The sequence below is a fragment of the Pinus tabuliformis genome, chromosome 8, assembly GCF_031772625.1.
Source record: "Pinus tabuliformis cultivar Carrire ecotype Pingquan chromosome 8, CPIR1, whole genome shotgun sequence".
Lineage (NCBI taxonomy): Eukaryota > Viridiplantae > Streptophyta > Pinopsida > Pinales > Pinaceae > Pinus > Pinus tabuliformis.
In genome coordinates, this window is record NC_142294.1 from 633840214 (window position 1) to 633867874 (window position 27661).

The window sequence follows — 27661 nt, forward strand, 5'->3', positions numbered from 1 at the left end:
TAGCAAAATTATTTGAATTTTGGCTGGGTGTACTTGTATGCCAGCTGCTGAGATATAATGGCATAGAATAAGTCCTTCACACATCATCATATATCATTTTTCATGGCTTAAGCAAAGCCTGGTGGCAATGCAGCGCTGCAGGACTTTTTCCAATGTGTCCAATCTTGGGTCAAAATCATCTCTGTATGGTGTAAAATCATCCATGTAGACTTCGAGCCCCTCATTTATTAGATCTGAAAAAATGCAGAGGATAGCTCTTTGAAATGTGTCAGGAGCATTGCATAAGCCAGAAGGTAGAACTCTGTAGGCAAATGTTCCCCAAGGACAAGTAAAAGTAGTTTTGTCTTGGTCTTCAGAGGCAATCTGAATCTGATTGTATCCACTGAAGCCATCTAAGAGAGAAAAGAATTTATTTCCTGCTTGATTGTCTGATACTTGATCAATGAATGGAAGGGGAAAGTGGTCTTTTTGTGTTGGTTTGTTTAATTCTCTATAGTCTACACAAATCCTCTACTTTCCATTCTTCTTTGGTACCACAACTAGTGGAGAGACCCATTTACTATCAGAGATAGGGTAGATGAAGTTAACATCTAAAAGTTTTTGAAGTTTAGCTTTTACAACGTCTTTTAGATGAGGATTAAGTCTCCTTTGTGGTTGGCGAACAGGTCTCGCATCCTTTTCTATGTAAATGTGGTGTGTACATAACTGGGCATCAATTCCTTTCATATCAGGGTAGTCCCATGCAAATGCTTCTTTATGTTTCCTCAATGATTGGATGAGCTTCTTTTCTTTTTCGGATGTTAGGTTGGCATTAATGTTTAAAGTCTTTCTTGGCTCAATTTCCACAATTTTGCTATTCGAAACAGAGGTAGTAGGTATTGTTTGATCATGTGTATCTTTAAGAAGATCCTCTTCTAATTCATTATCAAATGTCACTTCTATCATGTGACATTGTATGTGGGATCTGGGTTCAACTTGGATAATGAAACTATTAATGGCATCATCTTCTGTTTGGTCTTTGAAATTGAGGGCCTCTTGTATGGTTAATGGAGATCTAATATTTTCTATGAGGTATGATACAGGATGCTTGTTAGTTTTTATTATTGTGACACTTGGCTGCGCTGGGGGGTATAAAGCTAGAGTCTTAAGATTTGTCCCCCTAGTAATGGTCATATTACCTTGTTGGCAGCCAATATAAGCATCGACAGTTTTGAGCCAAGGTCTACCTAAGACCAATGGATTTCCATCAAGTCAGTTTTTGGGATTTATTATCAAAAAATCAGCCGGATACTCCCAGGAGTCAACAGATACCATAACTCTAGCCTAACTACAGATCGATCAGCCAGTTCTAATAAAGTGGAGGTCGGTTCTACTGATGTAATGCCCAGTTTTTGGCAAGTAGTGGTTGTTAAGATGTTAATTGCAATTCCTAGATCAACTAAGGCATTTGAGAAGGTTTGACCATAGACTTGTACACTTACTATTGGATTTCCTAGTTCATATTTAACGAGTGTTTCTTTTCCTGATAATAAGTCAGATAAAGTGCCAACTACTTGGACTTTTGGGTTATTTGTTATTGTCCTCCTTGGTTTCTTTATACATAGTTCTTTGATAGTGTTTGCATATATCGAGATGTCTTGAATGGCTTGGAGAAGCAGGATTTTTATGTACAGGTTTCGTAATTCTCCCAGAATGTCAAAATAAGGATATTGTATAGGTCGAGGTATAATTAAGTGTTCTGGGAATGGAGGAGAGGATGTGGTTGCTGGATCATGACTTTGTTGTCTGGTGACGTCCTCTTCTTATAATGGTTGTTCTACAGGTAACTGATTTTCAACTTGAAATGTTTTATCTCCCTCTGTTTCAATGATACGCCCAGATATTAGTTGAAGGTCATTATACTCTCTTAGATCAGTTCCTATCTCTGGTGTTTCGATTATTTGAATGGACTGGACCGGTTTGTTACTCAGATTGGGGTTGGGTTGGGCTGGGAGTTGCGGCCTTAAATTATACTGGGGGTTTTGTTGTAGGGCTGGCAGTGTAGGTTGAGGGAGTAGGATGGTTCCTACTGGCAGATTCATCGGTCTTTGCTAGTTTGTCTCCTAGGTTTGACTCTTTGAAGTAGGAGGAGTCCATTGTGGTGGAAAAACATTGTTTCGCCAATATGGTGGGGTATAGGGAAAATTTGGCAAATTGGGTTGGCTTGCTTGATTAGGCCATGGAGATGATGAAGGGAATGATTGTTGTGACCAATTCAGGAAGGGAGGTTGATTTTTCGACATTGTATTATATTGTTGAGCATGATATTGGTGAGGCTGGAAAGAAGAAGCTGGGTCTGAAAACATACCTGTTTGTTGTGACTGCCATTCACGACGCTGATTAACTAGATACACCGACTCTGGCTCTTCTTCTGCTTCCTTGTATACTGCTTTCAATCCAGGAAGCAAGGGGCAACTTTCTATGGAGTGGTATTTTGTACAAATGGCGCAAACTTGAACTGCATCTAATGGACACTCCTTGTGGTTGTGTTTCTTTCTGCATCTGGGACAGAAGATTGCCAAATTTTGTTCTGCTTCTGCTTGCTTTTGGTTGGCCTGCATAATATCAAGTTATGTTTTCAGCGTCCCCAATATGTCAGTTTTAAAATTTTCTAATAAATTTCCAATTTTTGCACAAGTTACTCCTTCTGCTGAAATTCTATTATCTCTTACAAATCGATCATGTTCTGCTGGTTTTAGTCTTGTGCTGCCTCTCGAGCTCCTGATACATAAATCAATATTGTCAGCAAAATTTTCCTGATAAATATCTCCTTTCCCCATAATGTTTAATGTCTCAATCCATTGTTCCTTCATTCCTATAATTAATGTTGTTTTTAATACATTATCAAGTAACGGTAATGATGCATAAGGAGATCTTTGAAGATTATACTGGAATCGTTCAACATACTCTTCTAATGTTTCATTTGGTTTAGCTACCATCTGAAATATTTCGTCTTTTAACTCACGAGACCTGCAATAGTCCTGATATTTTTTTAGTAAAGACTCTTTCATTTGATCCCAATTATTTATAACACCACCACCTAGTCCCATAAACCATCTTAAAGCAGCCCCTTTTAATGTAGAGGGAAATAATTTCAGTTTCTGGGGATCGGTGGTATAGTCATATCCTCTACACAGCACATTGAATTCAAACAGGAATGCATTCGGATCTTCTAATGTAAGGCCATGGAATGTTGGGATATGCTGGAGGGGAATTGCATTCATAGGTGCATTAGCTGCAGTATCCACAATGGGGTATTGCAGTGTAGAGGTTTGGGTGTTAGGCTGATTCTGGGCCATTTGGTCAAATATATGCCAATAGCCTTCTGGGATATCTAGGAGGGTATTCCTAGGTTGTCGAGGGGGAATGGCTCTAATGGTAATGGCCTTGAAAACACTTCCTTTATCTGGGATGATGAGAGTTCCTAATGTCTGGGGGGATTCAGGTTCTTGAATTTCAACTTCGTTATAAATGATTTTTGCAGCACTTCCTTTATCTGGGTTGTTTAATGGCTGAATTACCCTAAGAGGATATTTTGGTTCTTTAGCTTCTCCTGTTTCTCCTCTTCCTTCACAGAGATTGCTAAGGTTCCCTTCCTGCAATGATTTTAGGCTAGAATTTTCAATTTCTTGAAAATCTTGCTCTTCGGTTTGGCTATGCACCTCAGCAAAGGCTACAGATGGTGATCCTGTGGCCTGAAGGGAACTAGTAGGTTGTCTAGAAGTAACTTTTCTAGGTCCTACTAAAGGCTGAGATTCTGCTTTCTTAAGGATTTCATCTATAAAGGTCGATCGGCCAAGGGTCACCAACCCCTTAGCTTTATCAGGCTTGGGTAGAGGTTTGAGATTCTTTTCTAGCTTTTTCTGCTTAGTCATGCACACAAATCAACTGCTAGGTTATACCCAAAGAAAACAACAACAAATCTGCAGGAAAGCAGGCAGGGGAGCAGGGCTATTACATACTCCACGCGCAGGTTCTTACCTTACGTATTTTAAACCCAGTTCTTTCCTAACAAATTATTACGATACTCTGAAAAAGAAACAAATGGCTACACTCTTCCCCAGCAACGGTGCCAAAATGTCGAGCCGTAAAAAGGGTCTTTTTCACCTCTAATTACCTCACATTAACTTGTCAATCTAGGAACGATTTGTTATCTCAAAGAGTGTACTGAGTTTGAGGCTGTCATTTGCTAGAGTAATGCTAGTAGTATAGTGCTCAAGGAAATATGAGAGTAAACGGATGCTTGAAAGAAAATCTACTTACAACAAAATACTTCAAAAACTAAATCATGCACTTGGAAAACTAAGAAAGTTATCAGTCAAGGGTCTAGTAACAATAACTCATCTCTTTGAAAACTGATGTTACTAAAGGTAACCAAGGAACAGATCATCGATCTGGGGTCTAGACAGCAAATGCCAACGCCCGCTACAGTTTCATACCGTTCTGCACACCAAAGCAACAGTAACGCAAATAACAGGAAATGGAACAGCAACTAAGAAATGGAACAGCAACTAGAAAATGTAACAGCAACTAAGTCTGATGAACAACAACACCTTAATCTACAGGAACAAGTACAATAATCTTATCTTACAGAAATCAGATGGAAATCTTTACTTAAAGAATAAATTGGATAGCAAATAGAAATGGAACGGCAACCAATTACCAATGAAATATAGAACAACGCTTAGAGCCAATTGTGAATATACAGTACCGAAATAAATAACACACACAACACACGGGGATATTAAGAGAAACAGTAATCTGAGTCTGATACCACAAATATTGATCTCAGTTAGAAAGGATAATGATCGCAATTCATAATGGAACAACAATGTCAATTGAACAGCAATCGTAATGAAGTATAAACCATAGACGAATACAGTAATACCAACTTAAGAATATTACAGCTCGGTTACTCTACAATTGAACAAAAATAGCATTTTGTAAAGAACAGTAATGCTACATTAATGACTTAAAGGAACAACAATACGTTTTAAGGTCAAAATGAACAATACGACTTTCCTGTTGTAGAGAACGATATTGTAAATATAACAGAGTTGTGATATAAAATAACAAAACACACCAGATTACCAATCAGAGCTGATAACGCAAACCACACACGAACTAAAGGTAATGGTATAGGAGCAAGTGTTCCACCATGGTTGGGCCCTTAGCCTCCAGGGACACACCGCTTGAGATTATTCCAGAATCAAAGATGGAACAACAACTAGATTTGTATTAAAGCACTAAAAAAAGTTACAGGGGATCACCTCTCAATGAGAGTCGATGATAAAAGTTTCAAATACAGAGCAAAATTACATAAAAATTAACAGTCTCTTCCCCCTCAGGCTAGCAGTGCTGCCCCTACTTATAATAGCTGAAGCGGAGATATCAAAGATGCGAAAATAGTTAAAGCAGCGATCCCTCAGGATCAAAGGATCCTGAGGGATTCGCCAAGCTGTTAATCCTCAGTTATCCGGTCGTTTTCTTACGCCGAGTCGATATCTCCTTTTCCTTTCTTTTGATGAGATGTTTTAATTTAGATCATCTTGTTTGCATATGGTTCCCCGCCAAAGGGACAACGGTTAGCTTGGCCCTGTCTTTTTCTTTGGAGCGGCAATCTTTAGTTTTTCCCTTTTCCTGCATAAGAAATGGAAATTATTAGTGTTTTCATGTTGCATATAAATCTTATAGATTTGTCATGATTTCCTATTATCTACCTAGTTCATGATGCAAAGATGTTATGAGTTCTAAAGAAATGATGACAAAATAGTCAATAAAAACATACCTTCTTCAGTACTCCACATAGTGTAAATGTGAACTCCTGTATGTATGCAACCCACTTGGCATGCCGCCTACTCAGCTTGTGCTGGCCATTAATGTACTTCAGAGCCTCATGATCTGTGATAAGAATGAACTCCCTTTGTACTAGATAGTGATGCCAATGCTTCAGGGACTGAACTATGGCATAGAACTCCAAATCATAGGTGGAGTAATTCTTCTTTGATCCAGAGAGCGTTTTACTGAAAAAAGATATGGGATGCCCTTCCTGACTCAAAACACCACCAATACCTATTCCAGATGCATCATAGTTTACCTCAAACACCTTCACAAAATGTGGAAGTGCCAAAACTGGTGCCTCTGTCATTTTCTGCTTGACCAGTTGAAAACTGGCATCTGCCTCATCATACCACTAGAAATCATGACCCTTGAGGTAGTCTCTGATAGGAGCAATTAGACTGCTGAAATTTATGATGAACTTGCGGTAGAAGGATTCCAATCCATGGAAACTTCTAACATCATGCAAGGTCTTTGGCTTGGGCCATTCCAAGACCGCATCTATCTTTGACTGATCTCCCTGAACACCATCAGTAGACACCACAAAACCAAGGAAAGTGACAGAAGTAGTGAAGAAGGAACACTTCTTCTGATTGACAAACAGGCGCTCCATCCTCAGCATATCAAAAACTGCATGGAGGTGGTCAAAGTGTGATGCCCATGTCTGGCTGTAAATGAGGATGTCGTCGAAGTAGACAACCATGAATTTCCCCATGAAAGGTCGTAGAACCTGATGCATAAACCTCATAAAAGTACTGGGCGCATTGGACAGTCCAAAAGGCATGACCATCCACTTGTACAACCCATGCTACGTCTTGAACGTTGTCTTCCACTCATCTCTAGGCCTGATTCTGATTTGGTGGTATCCGCTCTTAAGGTCAATTTTTGAGAAGACCTTAGAACTGAACAACTGGTCTAACATATCATCCAGACGGGGAATTGGAAACCTGTACTTCACTGTAATTCTTTTGATGGCTCTGTTGTCTACACACATATGCCAAGAGCCATCCTTCTTTGGCACTAACAGGGTAGGAATTGCACATGGGCTCATACTCCCACGGATGTAGCCCCTCTCCAACAACTCTTCCACCTGTCACTGCAACTCTTCAGATTCCTTAGGACTGAGGCGGTATGCTGGTCGATTAGGCAAACTCGACCCCAAGATGAGGTCTATCTGATGCTAAATATCTCTCATAAGTGGTAACCCAGGAGGGAGAGCCTCTGGCATCAGGTGAGAAAAATCTGCTAGCAGCTGCTGCACCTCTGCTGGTAAATCTGTAGTCACATCTGTTGCACTATTCCCACAAGGCAGTAATGCATAGACCACATCTCCACACTCCATCTCAACTAAGAACCTGGACATAGAAAGCAGGTGATTATTATTGGCCACCAGGGTAGGAGTGGTTCCTTCCCGTCGATGTGCCAAAACTATCTTCTTCCCTTTGATGCTAAGGGAATAAGTATTCTTTCGTCCATCATGCACAACAATACTATCATACTGCTAAGGCATGCCTAACAATATATGACAAGCATCCATAGAAACTACATCGCACCAAGCATTATCAAAATATTTTCTACCGACTGAAAACGACACTAAGCATCGCCTATCTACTTTTACCTCACTGCCCTTATTCAACCATGATAACTTGTACAGCTTGGGATGGTGATCTGTCTTCAACTGCAGTTTCTGGACAACCTCTTCAGACACCACATTCTCAATGATCATCTTGCAGACTCTATCTACAACTGTGCAGGTTGTGTGAAAAATATTGGTCCTCAACCAATCGTCCCCTAAATCATCCTTAGGAGTCAGCAAACTCTTGCAAACGACCAAAGTCTCATGTCCATCTCCATACAGTACATCACCCTCGTCATCATTATCATCAAACATAGGCTCTCCAATCTCCTCAGTTTCGTCTACCATGTCATCCCCAATCAAGAGAATTGTTCTCTTTTGACTGGCAGGCTTCCTGCAATTAGTCGCTATGTGTCCCTGTTCACCACACCTAAAACATTTAATATTAGGGTTAGAATTACCCTATGGTGGCTACGAGGTAGGACGCGCTTCTTGAGGGCGAACTGGTCGACTTCTCTGATCGCTTCTGATCATTGGCCTCCTATTTTGTTGTCTCTCCATAGCAAATGCACGTTGATATGCTTCAGAAACGGTCCACAGCGAGTGCAGGTTGAGGGCATCCTGCAGGGGCTGACGTAAACCCCCCAAATACCGCCCAACCACCTACTCTTCTGTCTCAGATAAATCGTTTCGGGCTATCAATTGATACAACTCCTCTGTGTAATCATCAACTGATCTCGAGCCCTGCCTCAAAGAATGAAGTTTCTAGAACAAGGATTGGGTGTATTCGAGAGGAAGGAAGTGACCCTTCAGCTTCTTCTTCATCTTCTCCTAATTAGTAATCTTGGCCTTGCCCTACCTTACCCATGAACGCGTCAACTGCTCCCACCACATAGATGCTCTGCCTCTGAGTTTGATGGCGACCAGTTTCACTTTACATGATTTGGGAATTATTTATAATCAAAAATATGTTCAAACTCATTCAACCAATCAATAAATCCATCAGCAAGTAACGTACCAGAAAACGCATGCAAATTCACTCTGAAATCGAGGTCTCCATGATGATCCTACTGACCACGATGTTCTTGGAATATGACATGATTGTGATACAAGTTCACAGAACTAGATTCAGAATCAGAATCGTGATCCTCCATCTCACGATTACCGAATTCCTGCACCACTAGACGTTGGGTTAACTCCGCAACTTGTCTCTGCAAATCCTCAATCATCACATCCTGAATGCTACGATCCCAGTGCAGGACTTCCTCATTTAGAACCTGCCCATGACAACCACAACCATGACCACCAGCCATTGAAATTGATGAACTCGCACCCCAGGAAGATGTTGAAGCTCTAATACTAACTGATGATGGACATTATAGAGATTATTCCGCAGGCTAGTTTCTACCAACAATTTATAGGAAAGAAACAAGAGAATGCCCAAAATACAGAGAAAACGTCTCTGGTATCAACGAGAATTATCAATTATCCCAGCATTATCCAAACCCTAGCCCACAAGCCGGGCTATATAGCTAAAATTCGTTTAATAGGGAATTTTACCAAAATTGGCAAAATTCCAATAATCATGCCAAAAATTAAATACACTCCAAAAGAAATAGTCTACCAAAAATCTGGCCCAAATCGGGTCAAAATCACTTCCTAAATGATAAACGAAAAATTACCATAAAAGGAAAAGAAAAGCTAAAATTAAGGATTAGGAAAGGAAAGCGGTGGAATTTGAGGTCAAGAGCAATGCCCACCGAGCGTAGCTGGGTGGCCACGACATGCGCGTCGAAAAGTGCTTTTCGGATTGGTTCATATGCACGATTCTAATACTTGTAGCCAAAGTTATGGCCAAAATACCGAAGCACACTCAAACTTCCCCCTATTAGGGAAAAATCAATGTTTCCTTCCATCTTTGCATTGATCTGCCAACTCAAGGTGTCTCAGCGCCATCAACGTGCTATCTGACAACTCATCATCCTCTGGCTCAGATCCTCCTGCATCACATGGGATAACACAGTAGTTTGTATGGGATCCTAATAGGAATATACAAATGATTTTGCTATGGATAGAAGTGGATTGCTTTAAGGCAAGCAATCTTTGGGTGGGAGGATTTGTAATATTCTCTTTTCTTGATATGGTCAAAGTGGACGAAATTTTCCCATGGTATTTTCCCATGGTATCAACCCATTGTATTTGCCTTCATTTTTCAAAGGAAAACAATAAAATAATGTTTCTAGAGAATCCATTAAGCCTATAAAAGGGGGTAGGGGCCAAATAATGGGATCATCTTGATTCTATCTATCTTATTGTGTTTTTTCTTTAGAACTTGGCGTGGCCAGTTCCAGTCTAATCTTAGGGACGGAAACCCCGTGGGTGTGATTTGTCTAGTGGATCCATCCAGGGTCCATGATTGTGTTTCAATATTTTCGCTTTCTCTTTGATGGACATTCTTGCATGCCATTGCAGGAGCTTTGATATTATTGTATGGGCACATACTATTTTCTTCAAATAATAATATAAATAAGCACTGCATTTCTTTAGATTCCTTGTGTTCTATGTTTGGCTTGTCAGTATTCTAGTTAGAACGCTAAAATATCCCAGATCTATTGATTATTTAGCCATTTGGAATCTTCTAGTCATACAACCAACATGAATAAATTCTACTAAATAATAAAATTGTGGATGTGAAAAATATTTTGATGTGCATTATTTCTATGATAATTTGTATTAATAAAAAATTTATTGCTTTCCAAACTCAAATTATACATTTTTGGTATATCATATAGGGATTGAAGAAATGAATTTCGAAATTAATGTTATGATGAACAAAAGAAATATATTAAAGCACACCACATTATTTATGAAAGAAACAAATAAAAATAAACTAAAAAATCATAAAACATTCATGAGATAAATTGAAATGTTAGAACATAGAAACTAAACAGAAAACAAGTTTACAAAACATGAATAATAACATTTTGCTAATCAAACAAAAAATGTCAAAAAAAGACAAGGTCTAAATAACATCCCAATCAACTCTACTAAAGTGAAATCAAAACCAATTTGAAATAAAAACCCATTGCAATTGGAATGTGATAATAAAACCCACATAATTATGATAAACATCAAACTTAATTGAAAAATAATAATAAAATCCACATAAACATCCAACATAATTGAAAAAAGTGTTTTAAGACCAACTTCAACGTTCACAAATAATCACTAAACAAATAAATAAATATCTATATATATATATATATATAAATCTAAACCATTACCACCGTTAGAGAAATTGCGTTCACTTAAATTGTCCTAAAATATGATCAATGTACGCTTGCAATAAGCTTTGTTTTTAAATAGGTAATTTCAAAGCTGGAAGCTCTTGCAAAGACACCCAACTCACCGGAAAGAAAAATAATTTAAATAGGTAATTTCAAAGCTGGAAGCTCTTGCAAAGACATCCAACTCACCGAAAGGAAAAATAAAAGAATGTAATTTATCATCATACCCAACCTATCTATTATTTTATTGAAAGTATATTTCGTGTTCAACCGTCCCATTCTTGACATTACAGAGTTTGATAATTATACAACTAAAGTCATGAGTGACAAGGACCTCACTCAACCTAACCACCCTATGAAAGATCCTGTGAAAGATTATGAAGACATCAAAAACCAAAATAACCATTTAACTTTATTATTTTTAAATAAGGGTTTTGAAACACTCCTTTATAATAATATTTTTGAGGGCCACATAATGATTCTTCTGTTGCTCCAAGCTGTAATTTACTTAGCAGAGCATCACAAATTAAAGAATAGTAAAACTTTAAATAAGGGTTTTGAAACACTCCTTTATAATAATTTTTTTGAGGGCCACATAATGATTCTTCTGTTGCTCCAAGCTGTAATTTACTTAGCAGAGCATCACAAACTAAAGAATAGTAAAATGAGAATGTTTGGATGATTCACCAATCTTGTCTTTTTCCCGAAAACTGATTGAGGGTATGATGGCTATAACATTTTCAGTATGTCAAACCGGTTATATATTCTATTTAGCAGCAACCATCATATCTCAAGGAGTTGGTAGCATTTCACTCTACATACCGACAGCCCGGGAAGCGGCGAATCCAATGATAAAACAGATAAGTGCTGCTACTTTTCAAATAAAACACATTTTTTCTGTCAATATTTTTCCATTCGTTTCTAGTTTTCACAAACGGGTTCAATCACCGAATCAATCCCACGCCTGCAATCACTTCCACGTAGAAATTCTCTCAGAACGTCCTGTCCTTCCAGGTGGAATGTCACTTGGAACGTCCGTGTCCTGAAATCGACTGGGCTTTGAAAAATGATTCCGAGTCTGAAATTTAATTCTGTAACTTCAACTTTACATGGTCATTGGATTCGGTAGGAGCAACTCCACTCATATCAGAAAATGAAACTTTAGTCAGAAACAGCTCCAGTCACATTATATAAAAGAGCAGCGTTCTGCTCCCACAATGCCATGCCATAAGGTCGAACTGTGGGGGGCACAAAGAGAGGGAAGAAGAAGAAGAAGAAAGGTATGGCGATGGCAATGAGGCTGAAACAGTTAATCAGCAACGCGTTACTAATCGTCACTCTATTGAGGGTCTCATCAGCTGAGCCTGTGACTTCTACTGTGTGGGAAGAATGTGGGAAGACGGGCCAATATACAAACGGCAGCGCCTTCCAACGTAACCTAAACTTGGTTCTGGACTCACTGGTGGGCAACGTTTATTTCAGTGGATTCAATACATCTTTTGTTGTTGATGAGGGGCAAACCAGCAATAGCACTGTTTATGGGCTTGTCCAGTGCAGGGGAGATTTAGATTCCGCCCACTGCGCACAGTGCGCATCGATGGCCAAAGAAAAGCTTGTGCAGGGATGCCGCCATACTTCTGGATTCATTCAGCTAGAAGGCTGCTTCTTACGTTACGCCAATTATTATTTTTACAACGATTATATTGACAGTTCGCAGAAGAAGTCAATAGTTGTTCTTTGCAGCCGTAGGAACAACAGTCAGCCAGAGCAGTTCACAAATGCTGTTAGGGCACTGCTCTCAAATCTTACCACTAAAGCTGCGCAGGATCCCCAACTTTTTGCGGCAGATTCAGTTGCTGCTCCTTCTTCTTCGATGGAGTATATCTACAGCATAGCTCAGTGTTGGAGAGATCTGTCACCTAAAAGTTGTGGGCTTTGCCTAACTTCTGCCTTGGAAAAGATATTGGCATGTCAAACGGGAGCTCTCGGAGCACAATTTGGGTCTAAGAACTGCTATTTGCGTTACGAGGTTTATGGATTTTTCGTTACTCCCATTATGTCGCCAGACGTGTCTCCACAAAACTTTCCACTATCTGGTAATCTTCTTTCACATAACTACGCCTATCGGTCTGAGTATCTTGGACTTAGCCTACAGATATATCTGTCTTGGAAGAGGGTTCTGGAATTTTAATTTATCAATCTAGTGCAGAGGGAGGGTTCTGGACTTTTAATTTATCAATCTAGTGTTTTAATTAGTAGTTTTTTTTTGAGAAAAAAAACCCTTCTCTTTATATTAAAATAAAAAAGATATTACATATATTTGTTTTATATCTGACAAATTTTTTCTCTATATCTATTTCCAAAACTTTTCTGCATTGTGAGTCTTATTGTCACACTTTCTATCAGCTATATAGATTTAGCATTCAAATGCCCCAAAATTGCAACAAAATCTTTGTAAATTATATCAAAATACATAAATCGTAGTCTCTTCTATGTTGTAATTGTCTCCTGTGAATAGTTAATGCTACCAGTATTAACTATAACACCGTGTTCAAAAGCTGTGAAATAAAACTTATCAGCCTTTTTTTATATTTTTTTGGATAACAGGTTTGCAGTCATGTTTTGTTCCCTTTATATATGGTGAAATTAAATGCTTTGGAAGGTGCTTATAAGATTTAAGATCATGTTTGTTAGTATAGGTGAGTTGAAATTAGTGTAGTCTTGCACTCAATCTATGCTTTCCTTTAGCTTATTCATATACATATATTCTCTACAGCTTAAGTCATTTTGAGGCAATAAAAGCTCCCCATAATGTTATGATCTCTACTTTGATATTTATAACATGTCCATCTTCTCACCAAAAATAAAAAAATTTACCTGGCTCTGTGACTATGACTACTCCGCTGTCACATTTCGTCCTATTACTTGATCCATCAAAAAAACGTATTGGGAATTCTTGCCAAATATCTCTGTATTTATGTTCTGTAACATTTCGTCCTATTACTTGATCCATCAAAAAAACCTATTGGGAATTCTTGCCAAATATCTCTGTATTTATGTTCTGTAATTGTGGCTCTTCATCATCGGACCAATTTCGTCTTAATTACATCTTCCCATATCACCACTCCCTTTTTACAAAAGTAAGTGCATTTCTGCTATACCATATGAACCAATTATGTATAATGAAAGGGTTCGGAGTCTTTTGTGAGTTTTGAAAGAAGATTTAAGACCGTTATAAATTAAAAGTTAAAAAATTTTGAAACAAGATTTAAGACAGTTATACATCAAAAGTTAAAAAGGATGAAATCTATTTTAAAAGTAATTATATAACTTTTGTTAGAGTAATTATAAATTAACAAATAAAAAGTTAAGATTTATTTTTATTATAAAAGTAGTTATATAATTTTTATTAATTTAATTTTTAAATTAATTAATTAAAAAATTATTATATAAACATGTGTGAAATAAACCTGAATTGTGGTTTTCTTTAATTATGATATTGTATCATGTAATCAAATCTATTTAGAAATTATTCCTAATCAAATCCAAAATCTAGCAGAAGCTGCATAGTTTTAATAATGTTTTCTTTTTGGGAAGCTCATATACATAATATACTATTTTGCAAATTTGCAGAAAGCCACAGATATGAGGTTCTTGGGATATGTCTGGGTGTGGTAGCCTCTATACTTGGATTATTTACGGCCATAATCCTTTGGAAGTGGATATTTTTCTACCGTATGAAATGCGCAAGGAAACTGAATCCTCGAACCAAAGGTCTTGAAATTGCAGCTGAATCATTCAGGTTTGTGTCATGTGAACTGTTCACCTATTTCATTACAGCCAGATAAATGGTTTCCTTGTAATTGTTTAAGCAGGTGACGATGGAGAATCTATATTGTCGCCAACTATAGCCAATCGGGAACTTATTTTCAAATATGATGTTCTGAGAGAGGCTACCTCCAATTTTAAAGCAGAGAACAAGCTTGGCGAAGGAGGTTTTGGATGCGTGTTTAAAGTGAGCCACTAACATTATATTCAATTAAATTAGATATTTCCTGTAGCAGCTTCAAGTTATAATGGACATACATATAAATTTGGAGATCGTTGATGTGCAGGGGGTTCTTCCAGATGGCAGAGAAGTTGCAGTCAAACGGTTGTATATGGGTTCAAGGCAGGGAGACGCTGAATTTATGAATGAAGCAAATCTCATTAGTCATGTTCAGCACAGGAATCTAGTGAAGTTGCTTGGTTACTGCGTTGAAAACTCAGAAAGGCTACTGGTTTATGAATATCTCCAGAACAGTAGTCTCGACAGGATTATATTTGGTTTGCTTTTAACTCTTTAACTGCTTAATCGCTGCATAGATCGTTGATTTGTTCAAATTTGTGTATGTAGCTTGCTAATGTTTTTACTGTATGTGATACATTTTACTCCTTAATCGCTCACTGGTGTCTGGATCTATTGGAGTTTGTAGATGCAACCGCAACCAACTAATGTGTTTAGTTGTATAATGCATTAATTGCAGATACAACCAAACGTCATTTACTTGACTGGAATGATCGGTATGAAATCTTAGTTGGAACTGCACGTGGGCTGGCCTATCTTCACGAGGAATCTGATATTCGGATCATCCACAGAGATATTAAAGCGAGTAATATTTTACTAGATGATAAGCATCGACCGAAAATAGCAGACTTCGGGTTAGCCAGATTATTTGCAAAAGATCAAAGCCATGTTAGCACTAGAGTTGCAGGAACTTTGTAAGAAATTTCTCTACCGTTCAGTGTTGCAACTAATTCTTTTTTATAAATTTCAGTACATAAACCTGCAATTACAAATCATATATCTAAAAATGGATGACATTATTTTGAGAGCGTTAAGCTATTGACATTTCACTGTCGATAACATTTTGCAGAGGTTACATGGCCCCTGAATACGCCTTACGTGGACAGCTGACAGAGAAAACAGATGTATTCGGCTTTGGAGTGCTTGTACTTGAAATTATGAGCGGAAGAAAGAATCAAAGTTTGGCTCATGAGATGGATTTTCTCATCGAAGGAGTATGGCTCATATGATCTTATATTTGAGCTGTAAATTTTCTAATTTCTCCATAACAGTATGATGATATGATCCCCTCCTAACTAAAGTTTTATGTTTGGTTGATATTGGCCAATTAACAGACATGGAGACTGTATAAAGCAGAAAGAGCTTTAGAAATTATTGATCGTACATTGGAGGGTAGCTATGCTCGCTAGGAAGGGATTACACTGATTAAAATTGGTCTTCTGTGCAGACAAGCAGCTCCCACGTTGCGGCCATCAATGTCACGGTTGGTGTCGATGCTGACAAGTGAGCCAGAAAATCTTCCTTCGCCGACAAAACCTGCTTTCATAGATCTGGATAGTGTGGGCACACCTGACCAGATTAAACGTATTTGGCCTATGGAAGCAGCAACTTCCGACACCCATTCTGCCGCGGCCGATCCTTCATCGGGCATTCTGGAACCCAGGTGAAAATCAAGCAATATTTCTTGCCATTATGGTATCCTTCATCGGGCATTCTGGAGCCCCGGTGAAAATCAAACAATATTTCTTTCCATTATGGTATCTCCGTTTCCATATACTGGCAGAAACAATGGATGGCCGTTAGGATTTAAATAACTGTAAGCACTTCACATATACACAAGTTTATGATGTAAAGTTCGGAGCGGCCTAAAGAAGCAAATCTCCAGTTCAATGACGGTTGAAGGATAATTTTTTGAATTGGTGGGACAACGGCGCGAGTAATCAAACTTTTATTAGTTGGGGAATATATTTAGTGCGTAACAAGATGAAAAGGTCGTTTTTAATTGAAGTGTGTATTTCTATTTGAGAGAGTCACTTTTATTAGTTGGAGAATATATTGAGTGCGTAACCAGATGGAAAAACAAATTTTCTTCTAGTAAGAGTAAATTAGCAATGGTATCATATGTCGTAAAGGAAACATGGTAAGTTACGAGGGTTGAAAAGAATAACATAGAAGTATAAATTTTATGCAATTTTATTTATTTAATAATGTTTCACAGAAAAAATTTGAAATTTAAATTTTGTAAATTTGAGTTATATCATGGATTATAATTGCAAGATCAGTTCATTTTTAACAGTATTTCTTTAGAATTAAGAGAATGTTTCATCATTTGAATATACAATGTCTATTTTAAATTTGAATGGTTAATCTCAACATACATTTTGTGGTAAGTTCAAAACTTTGAAATTTAAACTTTACAAAATTGAGCTATATCATGGATTATAATTGCAAGATGGGTTCATTGCTAAAATTACTTTCTCTAGAATTAAGAGAGTACTTTATTGAATGTTTCATCATTTGAATATACATTATCTATTTTAAATTTGAATGGTTAATCTCAATATACATTTTGTGGCAACCTCTTTTTCGTTCCTTATATGATTGAATAATGAAATTTCTATTGAGTGTAAAAGACTTCTCATCTTAAGACCACATATCACCATATATACACTAATTGGCATCCTAATCCAAGAATATTAGATTAATAAAAATTAATTCAAAGAATGGAATGAAATTATAGTACAAGCTAACATGTTAAAATCATATATGTAACAAGATTAGCATCAGCCAACCAAAATCAAAGTTGTGCATTCTATATCTCAATAAATTACCACACAAAAAACCCTACCAAGCTCAAATGCCTGAGCATTTTGGCACCACTTGCTATAATAGCCAAACATAAATCTATTGTTATAAAACTAAGATCCAAAATTTGCAGATTAGTACAGAGACTCATTGCAAAGAAGGGATGTATAGTTAATGGAATAGGAATGGGACGACTAGGAAAGATTGAGGATATGAAGAAACCACCTTATCCTATGCTCCCACTCCTCCAGACTTTAATCCACATAATACGTGCCTTGCCTTCTCACAACCAACTCGGAAAAGAGGCATTTTCCAGTGAAACATGATAAGCTGGTAGCATATGGAAGAAGAACATAGATGAAGAGAGATGTGATATGTTATGCAATGTAGATGTTGTCTAGTTTGGAATTGTTCCTTTGCAACATAAATTATTAGGTAATAAATTAATTTACCTTTACAAGACGCTTGCATGTATACTACTCGATAATTGGTTCAGAGCAAGATTTAATTTTTCTAGTTGTTGGAGGTGGCCAATGGATTTCGAGATTATTCCATAGATATTATCCTTAAGATTATCATTATTATCTTTAAATATTTATTATTTTTATGATGAAATTGAAATTCACATGTTTAATTTAGAAGGGATCGTATAAATGGACATTTCTGATCTAGAGAAATCTATGCTCTAAGTTGTGCTCAATGGTTCATCTCTCAGACCTCTCCAAGCACTTATAATATTTAACTTTGAAAGAAGCACATCAAAACAAATACTAAGTACTAATTACTAAAACTAAATTGCAAAGAATTGTTTCTAGTGACAGACCTTTCAAAGACCATTTTGCCGACATAAGGAAGCCATGCGCAATGGCTAACCTTCTAGGCCAGTTATACTGTTGTCTAACATATTAGAAGAAGCAACTTTAAAAGGATACATAGTATTAATTTCCCAGCTAAACAGTATAAAAGTTGGTAAATCTATGTTTATAAGAATTGACATACGTCATTAGGTTGTGTAATGGAAACCACTATGATTCATCGACGTGATAATGGAAGCGATCCCATCATCTAACCGCCCAAATGAAGAAGTAGAGTACCTGATGAATTGCTTGGTAATGCTCACTGCAATCAGGAAACCGGTAATTTGATATGCCGCATCTGGATCGGTGGATGTCAAAACTGCAATTGCATTAAAAACGCTAGAATGGTTGAACTGAAAAATTCAGTTGACAGCATCAATCAAGGAGTTAGTTGACAACGATCAACTGAAGGAAACATTTGAATCGTCTAACGTTTGATCCCGATGCATATCAAAGACGCTTAGCACCAGAGAGGAGTTCATTTTAGAAAAAACGCTTTACGGTAATTAAATATTATGATGGCGCCGATTAATTTTTATAGAAATTAATTTAGTTTATGGGAAAGTTAATTAATTAAAAAGAAAAATGTTAAAATATTAAATTTAAGAAATAAAATTAAAAAATTATTAATAAAATTTAAATTGAATTTTTTACCATAGTAGATTGAATATTAAATCAATTAAAATAAAATGAATAAACTCATAAAGTTAAAAAGAAAATTTAACAATAATTAAAATAAAATAAAAAAATTATCTTATCAAAATATACTACTTTAAAACAAAGAGACTTGGCATAATAATTTAACCTTAAAAAATAAATTAATTAATATGGTGAATAGTTGAAAATTATAATTTTATATATATATATATATAACTAATATTTCTAATTAAATTTTAGAAACAAAATGTATTTCAAAAATAATTATTTTTTTAGCTAAATTTTATATTAAATAAATAATAATAATTTTCATTTTAGGAAATTTGAAAATACTTTGGAAAATTATTAACATTAGGTCTTTTCTTTCAAACAATCAAATATCTTAAATTTTATTATTAAAGTTTTAAAAAATTAAAAACTATAAAATAATATTAGCATTTTTAAAGGTTTAGTAGCTTTTATAGTTTAACCTAACTTATTTCTCTCCAACTAGTAGTTGTCTTTCGTAGATGGAATAAAACCAAGCTTCAAACTAAATACAGTGTGAAAAATTGTTCGTTTAATATAGCATTAATTACATCATAATTCAGACGATATACATGTTCAATAGCTTGAAATTGTCCATTTAATGTAACATTAAATATATTTAATTGAAATTTAATATACATGTTAAATAGTTTGATATAATCAATAATATGATAAGACATTTTTTAATATAATCAATAATATTACTAAATATGTGTCAACAAAATTTATGTTATAGAAGTTGCAATTGTATTTTCATGAGTATTTATGATTTTAAAGGTTTAAATGTAGTTTTTAAAGGATGAATATGACTCATAAGATTTAGACATTTAAAACTTGAGTTTATGTTGTTTAATATGTAGAATTCGTGCTTGGTGAGTTTTTCAAGGTGTGGAATCTATTTATATATTCAAAAATTGTGTTTTAAGTAACAAAAAATCACATTCTTTCTTGAATTAGGTTTTTTCATCTATAAGTTAGACTAAATCATAATGAATTTGTGTAATCATCATAACCATAACTATAAACTTCGCAACATACAGGCTTAGAGAGACAAGAAAAAGTAGTGGTTTTACACTTTTACTAACTGCAGCATGTGCAACAATATTACAATATGTTGAAGGAATGGCACATGCTCTTACTCACAATGACATAGTTCTCTAAAATGACATAGCTCTTTACATTCTTCACTTAAAGAGAAGGTATGAAACATAGGCTCAAATCATTGATGAATTTTATGTATGTGCATGTTTTAAAGTCTCTATAAAGAGTTATGCGGATGTAAGTATTATAAGTATCCTTTGGACACCTTTTGTAAACTAGACCTTGCCATAAAACCAACATCAATAAATTCTACAAAATAATATAATTGTGAATGTGAATAGTATTTCATGTACATTATTTTATTTCCATGCTAATATATATTAATAATTTTTTTATTTCATTTCCAAATTAAATTATATATTTTTACTATACCATATGGTGACCAAATATTTTTTTTAATATTAATATCATCATAACCAAAACCAAAATTAATATTTATACCATCATAATAAATAAATAAAATCGAATAAATTATACCACACCACAATGTCCATAAAAACAAATAAAACTTAATTAAAAAATCATAAAACATGCTTGAGATAAATGGAAACCTTGAACTAAGCAAAAACAAACTCATCAAACATAAATAACAATATTTTACTAATAAAAACTAAAAAAAATCCTAAAACCAATTAAGATTAGAATGTGATAGTGAAAATCCTACCCAGTAAAAAAATAAATACTAAACTTAATATAAGAAAGTGAATTCAAACCTTACACATAATCACTAAAAATATAATATTAAAACCTAAACCATTACCACCATTCCAAATAGTGTTATGACTTACAATATCCTAAAATATAATCAATACACACTTGTAATAAGCTTAGAAGTATAATAAGCTTAAAATTATAATAGTGAATCCTAAACGATTGACACCATTCCAAAATGGTTTTATGAGTTACATTATCCTAAAATATGATTAATGCACACATGCGATAAGTTTCCGTTTTAAATAGAAAATTTTAAAGCTGTAAGCTCTTGCAAAGACATCAAACTCACCGGACGAAAAAATAAAAAATTATGAATTACCATCACATCTAAGCTACACTTAAATTGTTTATTAGTTTATTGAAATTATATTTCATGCTCAAAAGTCCCATTCTTTTGAGATGGTCTGAAAATTTATACAACTGAAAGTCACCAGTGACAGCCCTCACTCGACCTAACCACCCTGTGAAAGATTCTGATCATATCATAAAAACAAATTAAAGGAACAGTAAAATGAAAATATTGGATGATCCACATACCTTGTCCTTTTCCAGAAAAAGCTGAATGAGGGTGTGATGGCCTTAACGTTTACAGTATGTCAAACAGGCTATATATTCTATTTAGCTGCAACCATCATGATGTCAAGGAGTTGGTAGCGTTTCACTCGGATGGAAATCGACAGCCCCGGAAGCGGCGAATCCAATGATGCAACAGATAAGTGCTGATGCTTCTTGCATCTCCTTTCCTTTCTGGGCGTTTCATTTTTGTTTCCCGAAGCTCATGGGGATCATCTTGCTCAGTCTGTAACAACTTTTGGTCGCTTTTTCTTGTGAAGGAAACAAAAAAAACATGCTGATGCTCAAGTAAATTACAATTTTTCTGTGCATATTTTCCCATTCGTTTCTGGTTTTCATCATCGGGTTCAATCGCCGAATCAATCCCACGCCTGCAATCCCTTCCACGTCGAAAGTCCTCAGAACGTCCTGTCCTTCCAGGTAGAATGTCACTTAGGAACGTCTGTGTCCTGAGATCGACTGGGCTTTGAAAAATGATTATGAGCCTGAAATTTAATTCTGTAACTTCAACTTTACAAGTTTACATGGCCATTGGATTAGGTAGCAGCAACGGTCAACCCTTATCCCGATTGCACATTCCCATAACCTACTTACGTGGCTGGCTGGGCCCACCTCTTCATCGCCCTTTACAGTTGACGGTATTCATCAGAATTGTTTATCGTCGAAAAACTTTTGCACTCGGAGGCCTATCATGTATAAATGTTATGTCTGACATCTGTTACTATTTCAGCACCGGATAGTGGGGATCTCGAGACATTGAATTCACTTTAACCTAATCAGCGACAGCGCATCCGCGGGTCCTACCCTATGCAAAGCAAAGTAACAAGTGCACAGGGAAACGGTTAATACATTGTGATTTTAGGTAAACAAATATTTATCATACTCGATCATGTGGTTGGCTCACTCACGAGAGGCTCTTGATTGAAATTTTTATTCAAAATTTAAAGAACTATTACTCTGGGAAGGGTATTGATTTATGGAAATATATTAGAATTTTCTTTATTAAATTAGTATTATTTTTGAATTTAATTATCAGTAATATTATGATGGTGGTTAATAATTATTTTAGAATATTTATTTTTCAAATTATAAATTTTTTTAACCAGTTATATTATTTTGTTTATTAATTTCTTATAAAAGTCTGAGAACAATTTTTTTATAAAATTTAAATTTTTTTCTTTAATTTTCTAAAAGTTATTATTGCAAAACATTCTACATCTAAGTATGAGGGCTATGTGGAATTCTTTCATCTAATCCTAGGGTTTAATGTATAATTCTTTGAATGTGTTCCTTTTAAAATAAAAATAAAATATTTTCTACATAAAAAACAATGTCCACCATGATTAAAAACAAAAATGAAGATACCTATTTGGTTAGAGGTTAGTTTCAACTAAAAGTGTTATAAAATATCAATAACCTCCCTCTCACACAATTAAGAAGATGTGGTAAAAATATTTCACTCACACTCAACCATCACTAAAATATTTGGATGTTCATTTGAAATAATATCAATTTATATCAAGTTTAGAAAAGATAAAAGTAATTACTATATATATATATATATATATATATATATATATATATATATATATAATTTTTCGAAGAGGCCAAAGCCAATAAACCATCAATAAAATATTTGGATGTTCATTTGAAATAATATCAATTTAATAATTGATTTTTTACAAAAAGAGCTCCGGCGATTTTCTGTAACGAGGGTTTCGATAACCATGGCTGCCGCTTTCACCCCGTCTGTCGTCGGCGCTGCAAGAGATGGCCAGGCGCTGTCTACTATCAGTGGATACAGGAACTCCAATCGCGATATTTCTCTCTCAGACATGGACGCGCTCTCTTTCTTCGATTTTCTGGAAAATGCGCTGTCTCCTCCGTCGGCCTGCAAGTGGGAGGAGCTGCCATGGCTGAAGGCCCAGAGTTCTTACAGCCTCGCCGCTATCACGGCCTTCAAGCCGGAGCTCTCATTGAGGCTCTCGGGGCTCCATTCCCTCAGCAAGAATCGGAGCTCCAGGATGAACCCTATGGCGATTAGCCATGAAATGCACAAAAATGGAAGAGATATCGCAGGGATTGCTTCAAAGGTGTTCTGGAGGAAGAAAGCCTGCGTCGATTGGTGGCCTAGGGTGAACGAGACGACCAGAGCCGAAGCACTTAAGTTGGCCGTTGCAAAGGTCGTCAAATCCGAGGAGGATGCGGGGCATCTGTTTGACAAAACGCCTCTTCGAGATTTTATCTCAATCAGGGGCCTGTACTCTCCCTATCCACAGATCGGATGGGGAAAAAGGCATACAGAATCTTCCCCATCATTCCAGATTCAAATCAGACTCCTTAGCGGCAAAACCTTGCTACAATGGGTAAGAGCGACGGATCTAGTGCTAGACCTCAAGCAGGCTCTGGAAATCAAGTTGGGGACTCCCTCTGCAGCATATCGACTTCTCCATGCAGGTAAACAGCTTGAGGATGTCAACCCCCTGTCTTTTTACAGCATTCAGAGAAATTCCTCCATAGAACTCATCCTGCGTTTAAGAGGAGGCGCTGCAGGACAGTCATCCTCAGCTAAGGCTTTTTCTTACAAGGATGCTGTCCATGCTAAGATTCCAAAGAAAACAGATCCACCTGCTCAAGCTCCTAAGCCTTTCCTGGTGGACAAACTGGAGGAAACCCCCTCCATAGAAATAAAGCATCCATCGCTGGATGAGCAAACCCAACATTTTGAGGGCCATGGCCTTATATGCAGGTTTAATGGGCTATGGCCCCGCACAGCAGACCTTTACCAATGGATCCACTCTAACTGGACCAATAACTGCAAAGTTCTGTTATGCTCAAAAGGATTTTTTATCGTAGTGATTGCCTTTGATACGGATTATCAAAAAGCCTTAACTGGTGGCCCATGGTTTTGGGGTACTGCTGGCTTATTCCTCACTCCTTGGTTCCAAGAGTTTGATCCAACCACAGCAGTCATCACCAAACTTCCCATCTGGGTCAGACTTCCAAACCTCCCAGCAAATCTTTGGCATTTTGCGGTACTTCAAGGTATCGGCAACACTCTAGGCAGCCTTTTGGACACAGACGTCTATAGAGGGGAAAAGGGCTTATACACTTATGCCAGGATATGTGTAGAAATAGACATCAGCAAAGGTCTCCCGGACCAGATCAATCTCAAAATAGGAGATTTCCACTGGACTCAGACTTTGGACTACGAGAACACAGCCTTCCGATGCCGCAACTGCCATCTTACAGGCCACCTTCAGAGTTCTTGTCCCACGATGCCAGCCCAAAAGAAGAAAGCCAACACTAAGCAGAAATCCAAAAGCTGGAAGCCTCATGATCCTCCTCCCATGGATGATTTTGATTTCAGCTCAGATGAGGAGGAAGAGAACAAGGAAGATGAGGCAGCAGCGCCGGAACCGGATCCGTCCTTGGCAGATCCAACAGTTGCGTCCGTCACACCAGCCTCTCAGAAAAGGAACCATGAAACCTCATCCTCGGACTCGGACAAGGAGACATCTCCGTCGGCGCTTCTCAGCTTGCAAATCACGCCAGCTCAGCCAAACCCCCCTGCGTGGGTCAAAGTTGGCACTAAGAAAGGGAAAAAATGCAGAATAGTGGATTCCGCACATGATGGGTAGATTCCTCTGCTCGGTTCTTGCTCCTCTGTTCCTTCTGTTTCTTCTTGTTCAGCATTGTTCTCTACTCTTTCTCTCTTAGGAGCCGAGGTGGACAACCAATCCTTTCCGGCTGCCTTTGTTCTTGTTTCTCCTGGTTGTATTCCCGCATTGTACCATATGTTTTCTTAATAGAATTAGTTTTTACCGAGAAAAAAAAAAATATCAATTTATATCAAGTTTAGGAAAGATAAAAGTTATATATATATATATATATATATATAATTTTTCAAAGAGGCCAAAGCCAATATGAGAGAGATGAGAATCAAATTGACACATGTCCCCTTTCAAAAAACATAAAATATTTTTAAATAAAAAATAATGTTCACATATAATATATATATATATATATATATATATATATATATATATATATATAGCTTTAATTAAAAACATTGTAAAATATCAATAATCCCACTTTCAATGTGTTCATTTGGTTTGTTGTTGATATTGCAATTGAAAATATGTTTATCTATTATATTATTATAAATAGATAAACTATATATATATATCTATATATATATATATATATATATATATATATATATATATATATATATAACTTCTCTCATTAAAAAGGTAATAAAGAATAATAATAATAATTTGATTTTAAGGTTATAGACAAGCTACTAGTGGGAGACCTCATTGGGGCAGCTTAGAAATGGAGGATGTCATGCCTCTAAGTGGAATATGGTTTCTCCTATAATGATTTGCATTGTAAGGATGAGTCTCAAGTCCTTGCTAGTGCGTATGACATAAAAATAAGGCCCTTCAATCCTAGGTGAACCTTCTAAGAACCAAGAGACATGAGCAAGACCTCAAACCACACAACATGCCTTGTTTAGGATATCATCATTATTAAAGTGGGATATGGATATTGATATGAGTTTTTTTGCACTAGGAATGAGTATGAGATGATCGTAAAAGAAGAAGTTAGTTAATTTCACCATAACTTAAATCGCTTGAGCTAATGGGCCATGATACCATAACAAAGACACTTATTGTGGATCTTTGTCATACAAGGTGGATATGGACATGAATAAAAAAAAATTGCATAGTGGTGATGTGGGTATTGGGGCCTTAACCAAAATTAAAGTAAGAAAATAAGAGATTTATACCATAAATTAATCTCTAACTCTCATTGGAAATTAACATGAGCTAAAATCATAATATAGACTGTTTATAAGTGGCACTAGCCTCATAATGGAATGTGGGTGACATTATGAAGTCTTGTATCATAAGATGGTTGTCTCAATGCATTGGTCAAAGTCAAGGGAGAAAAATAGGGTACTTGGGTCCTTGATGAAGGCTTAAATGATTAAGGTCCATTAACAATGCTATAAACCACATAACATATACTCTAGGTTTGGGGGGGGGCATAAGCAATGTATCATGTGAATCAACATTAATAAATGGACGGTTGTGCTTAATATATGGTAAGGGATTTGAAAATTAAAGAATGTATTGAACAAGTCGATATAGTAGAAGGATTGATGTTAAGATTAGAGTAAACATTGATGAAGCTTAGGGGAGGCATTAAGGGGGGAGAGGGTTCGACAGTTGGAATCCTAGCTATTGATGCCTGCCATTTTGTGTTGCCTTCCCCCACTGCCTTGAATGGGTCATTAGATCTCATGCCTCACCATCCTACCTCACCATCTAGGTGTTGCTCCAATCTATTTATTTTTTCACCCTTTTCATGGTTTTTGGTGGTGTTTCTTGCTTGTTAATGTCGCTACATGCTTCCTTCCATCGTTGTCAGTTGGTTTACCACTCTCTGCATTGGGACCGTGGTTTCTTGTTGCTTCCTTTGGTGTCATTTTGTTGGTCAAGGTTCAATATTTTTTTTCGGATATTGGTGGGTTTCTAAACCCTGTTCTCTATCATGGTGTATTTGTAGGTTTTCTTGCTGTCGACGATCATTTATCTATCACTGCCACCTATCCTAGTGGTGTTTTTCATGTTGTAGGCTCTAGTTGTGTTGCAACGTTAATGTTATTGTTGTTGGTGTTTGTCAACCTGCTCATGTAATTTTTTGTTTCCTAGTTCTAGGACCGTGTATGGTGTCTCTAAGTCATTTTTTCATTTTCTAGATTGTTCTTAGTCCATTTTTATTTATGGGTTTCGATCCTGTAGTTTTTGCATATTAGGGTTTTCTTTTCTGATCCCTAGCATTTTTTATTCATGTGGGGACCCTAGGGTTTAGTTAATTAATTAACTAATTTATTTATTTTTAATTGTTTTATTTATTTATTTTTTTCTAAAATTTGTAGCAAAATTCCATCTGGATTGGTCTTTATCTTGGCCCTTCTAGGTTTTTTCTTTTTTTTTATCAGATGGTTGATAACTATTTTCTTAGTGTATATATATGGAATGCATTTTTGCATATGAAAAATGTAATTTCATTCTTCTTTGATGAATAAAATTACGCTTCCTTTTCTAGGAAAAAATAAAAGCATTGCTGAATACTACCTTCCCATCTTATGTCAACTAAGACGAGGCCCTGTATGCCAATCAAGTAGTCATTTTTTTCAACACCAACAAATAAGTTTGAAATGTTGGCTAGTTATTGTGCCATAACACTTAATCGTACATAATCAAATCTTTCTTGTATCGTCCTCAACCTTCATCACTGTAACTCCCTCCATCTCTAGAGCTACGTA

The 27661-nt window shown here is 36.3% G+C and overlaps 1 protein-coding gene across 3 annotated transcripts; it reads left to right on the forward strand.

The window, feature by feature from the left end:
* The first annotated feature begins 11874 nt into the window (after window positions 1-11874).
* LOC149237114 (cysteine-rich receptor-like protein kinase 2) lies at window positions 11875-16492 on the forward strand. Of its 3 annotated transcripts, none has more exons than XM_089366758.1 (7): window positions 11875-12836; window positions 14374-14514; window positions 14616-14755; window positions 14856-15066; window positions 15267-15501; window positions 15657-15831; window positions 16035-16492. In XM_089366758.1, the coding sequence occupies exons 1-6, from the start codon at window positions 12023-12025 to the stop codon at window positions 15814-15816; spliced, it is 1701 nt and encodes a 566-aa protein (XP_089222884.1). In that variant the 5' UTR covers window positions 11875-12022; the 3' UTR covers window positions 15817-15831; window positions 16035-16492. The 3 variants fall into 3 exon arrangements, with proteins under 3 accessions (XP_089222884.1, XP_089222882.1, XP_089222883.1); XM_089366756.1 differs by having other exon boundaries at window positions 15657-15801; window positions 15922-16492; XM_089366757.1 differs by having other exon boundaries at window positions 15657-15801.
* The last annotated feature ends 11169 nt before the right edge of the window (window positions 16493-27661 follow it).

What these genes read in the sequence shown, in the direction of transcription:
- LOC149237114 (XM_089366756.1), top strand. Translation starts at nt 12,023, where the DNA reads ATGGCGATGGCAATGAGGCTGAAACAGTTAATCAGCAACGCGTTACTA. An exon ending in ACTAGAGTTGCAGGAACTTT is followed by an intron (nt 15,502 to 15,656) that starts GTAAGAAATTTC and finishes AACATTTTGCAG; the next exon opens with AGGTTACATGGCCCCTGAAT. An exon ending in TGGATTTTCTCATCGAAGGA is followed by an intron (nt 15,802 to 15,921) that starts GTATGGCTCATA and finishes GCCAATTAACAG; the next exon opens with ACATGGAGACTGTATAAAGC.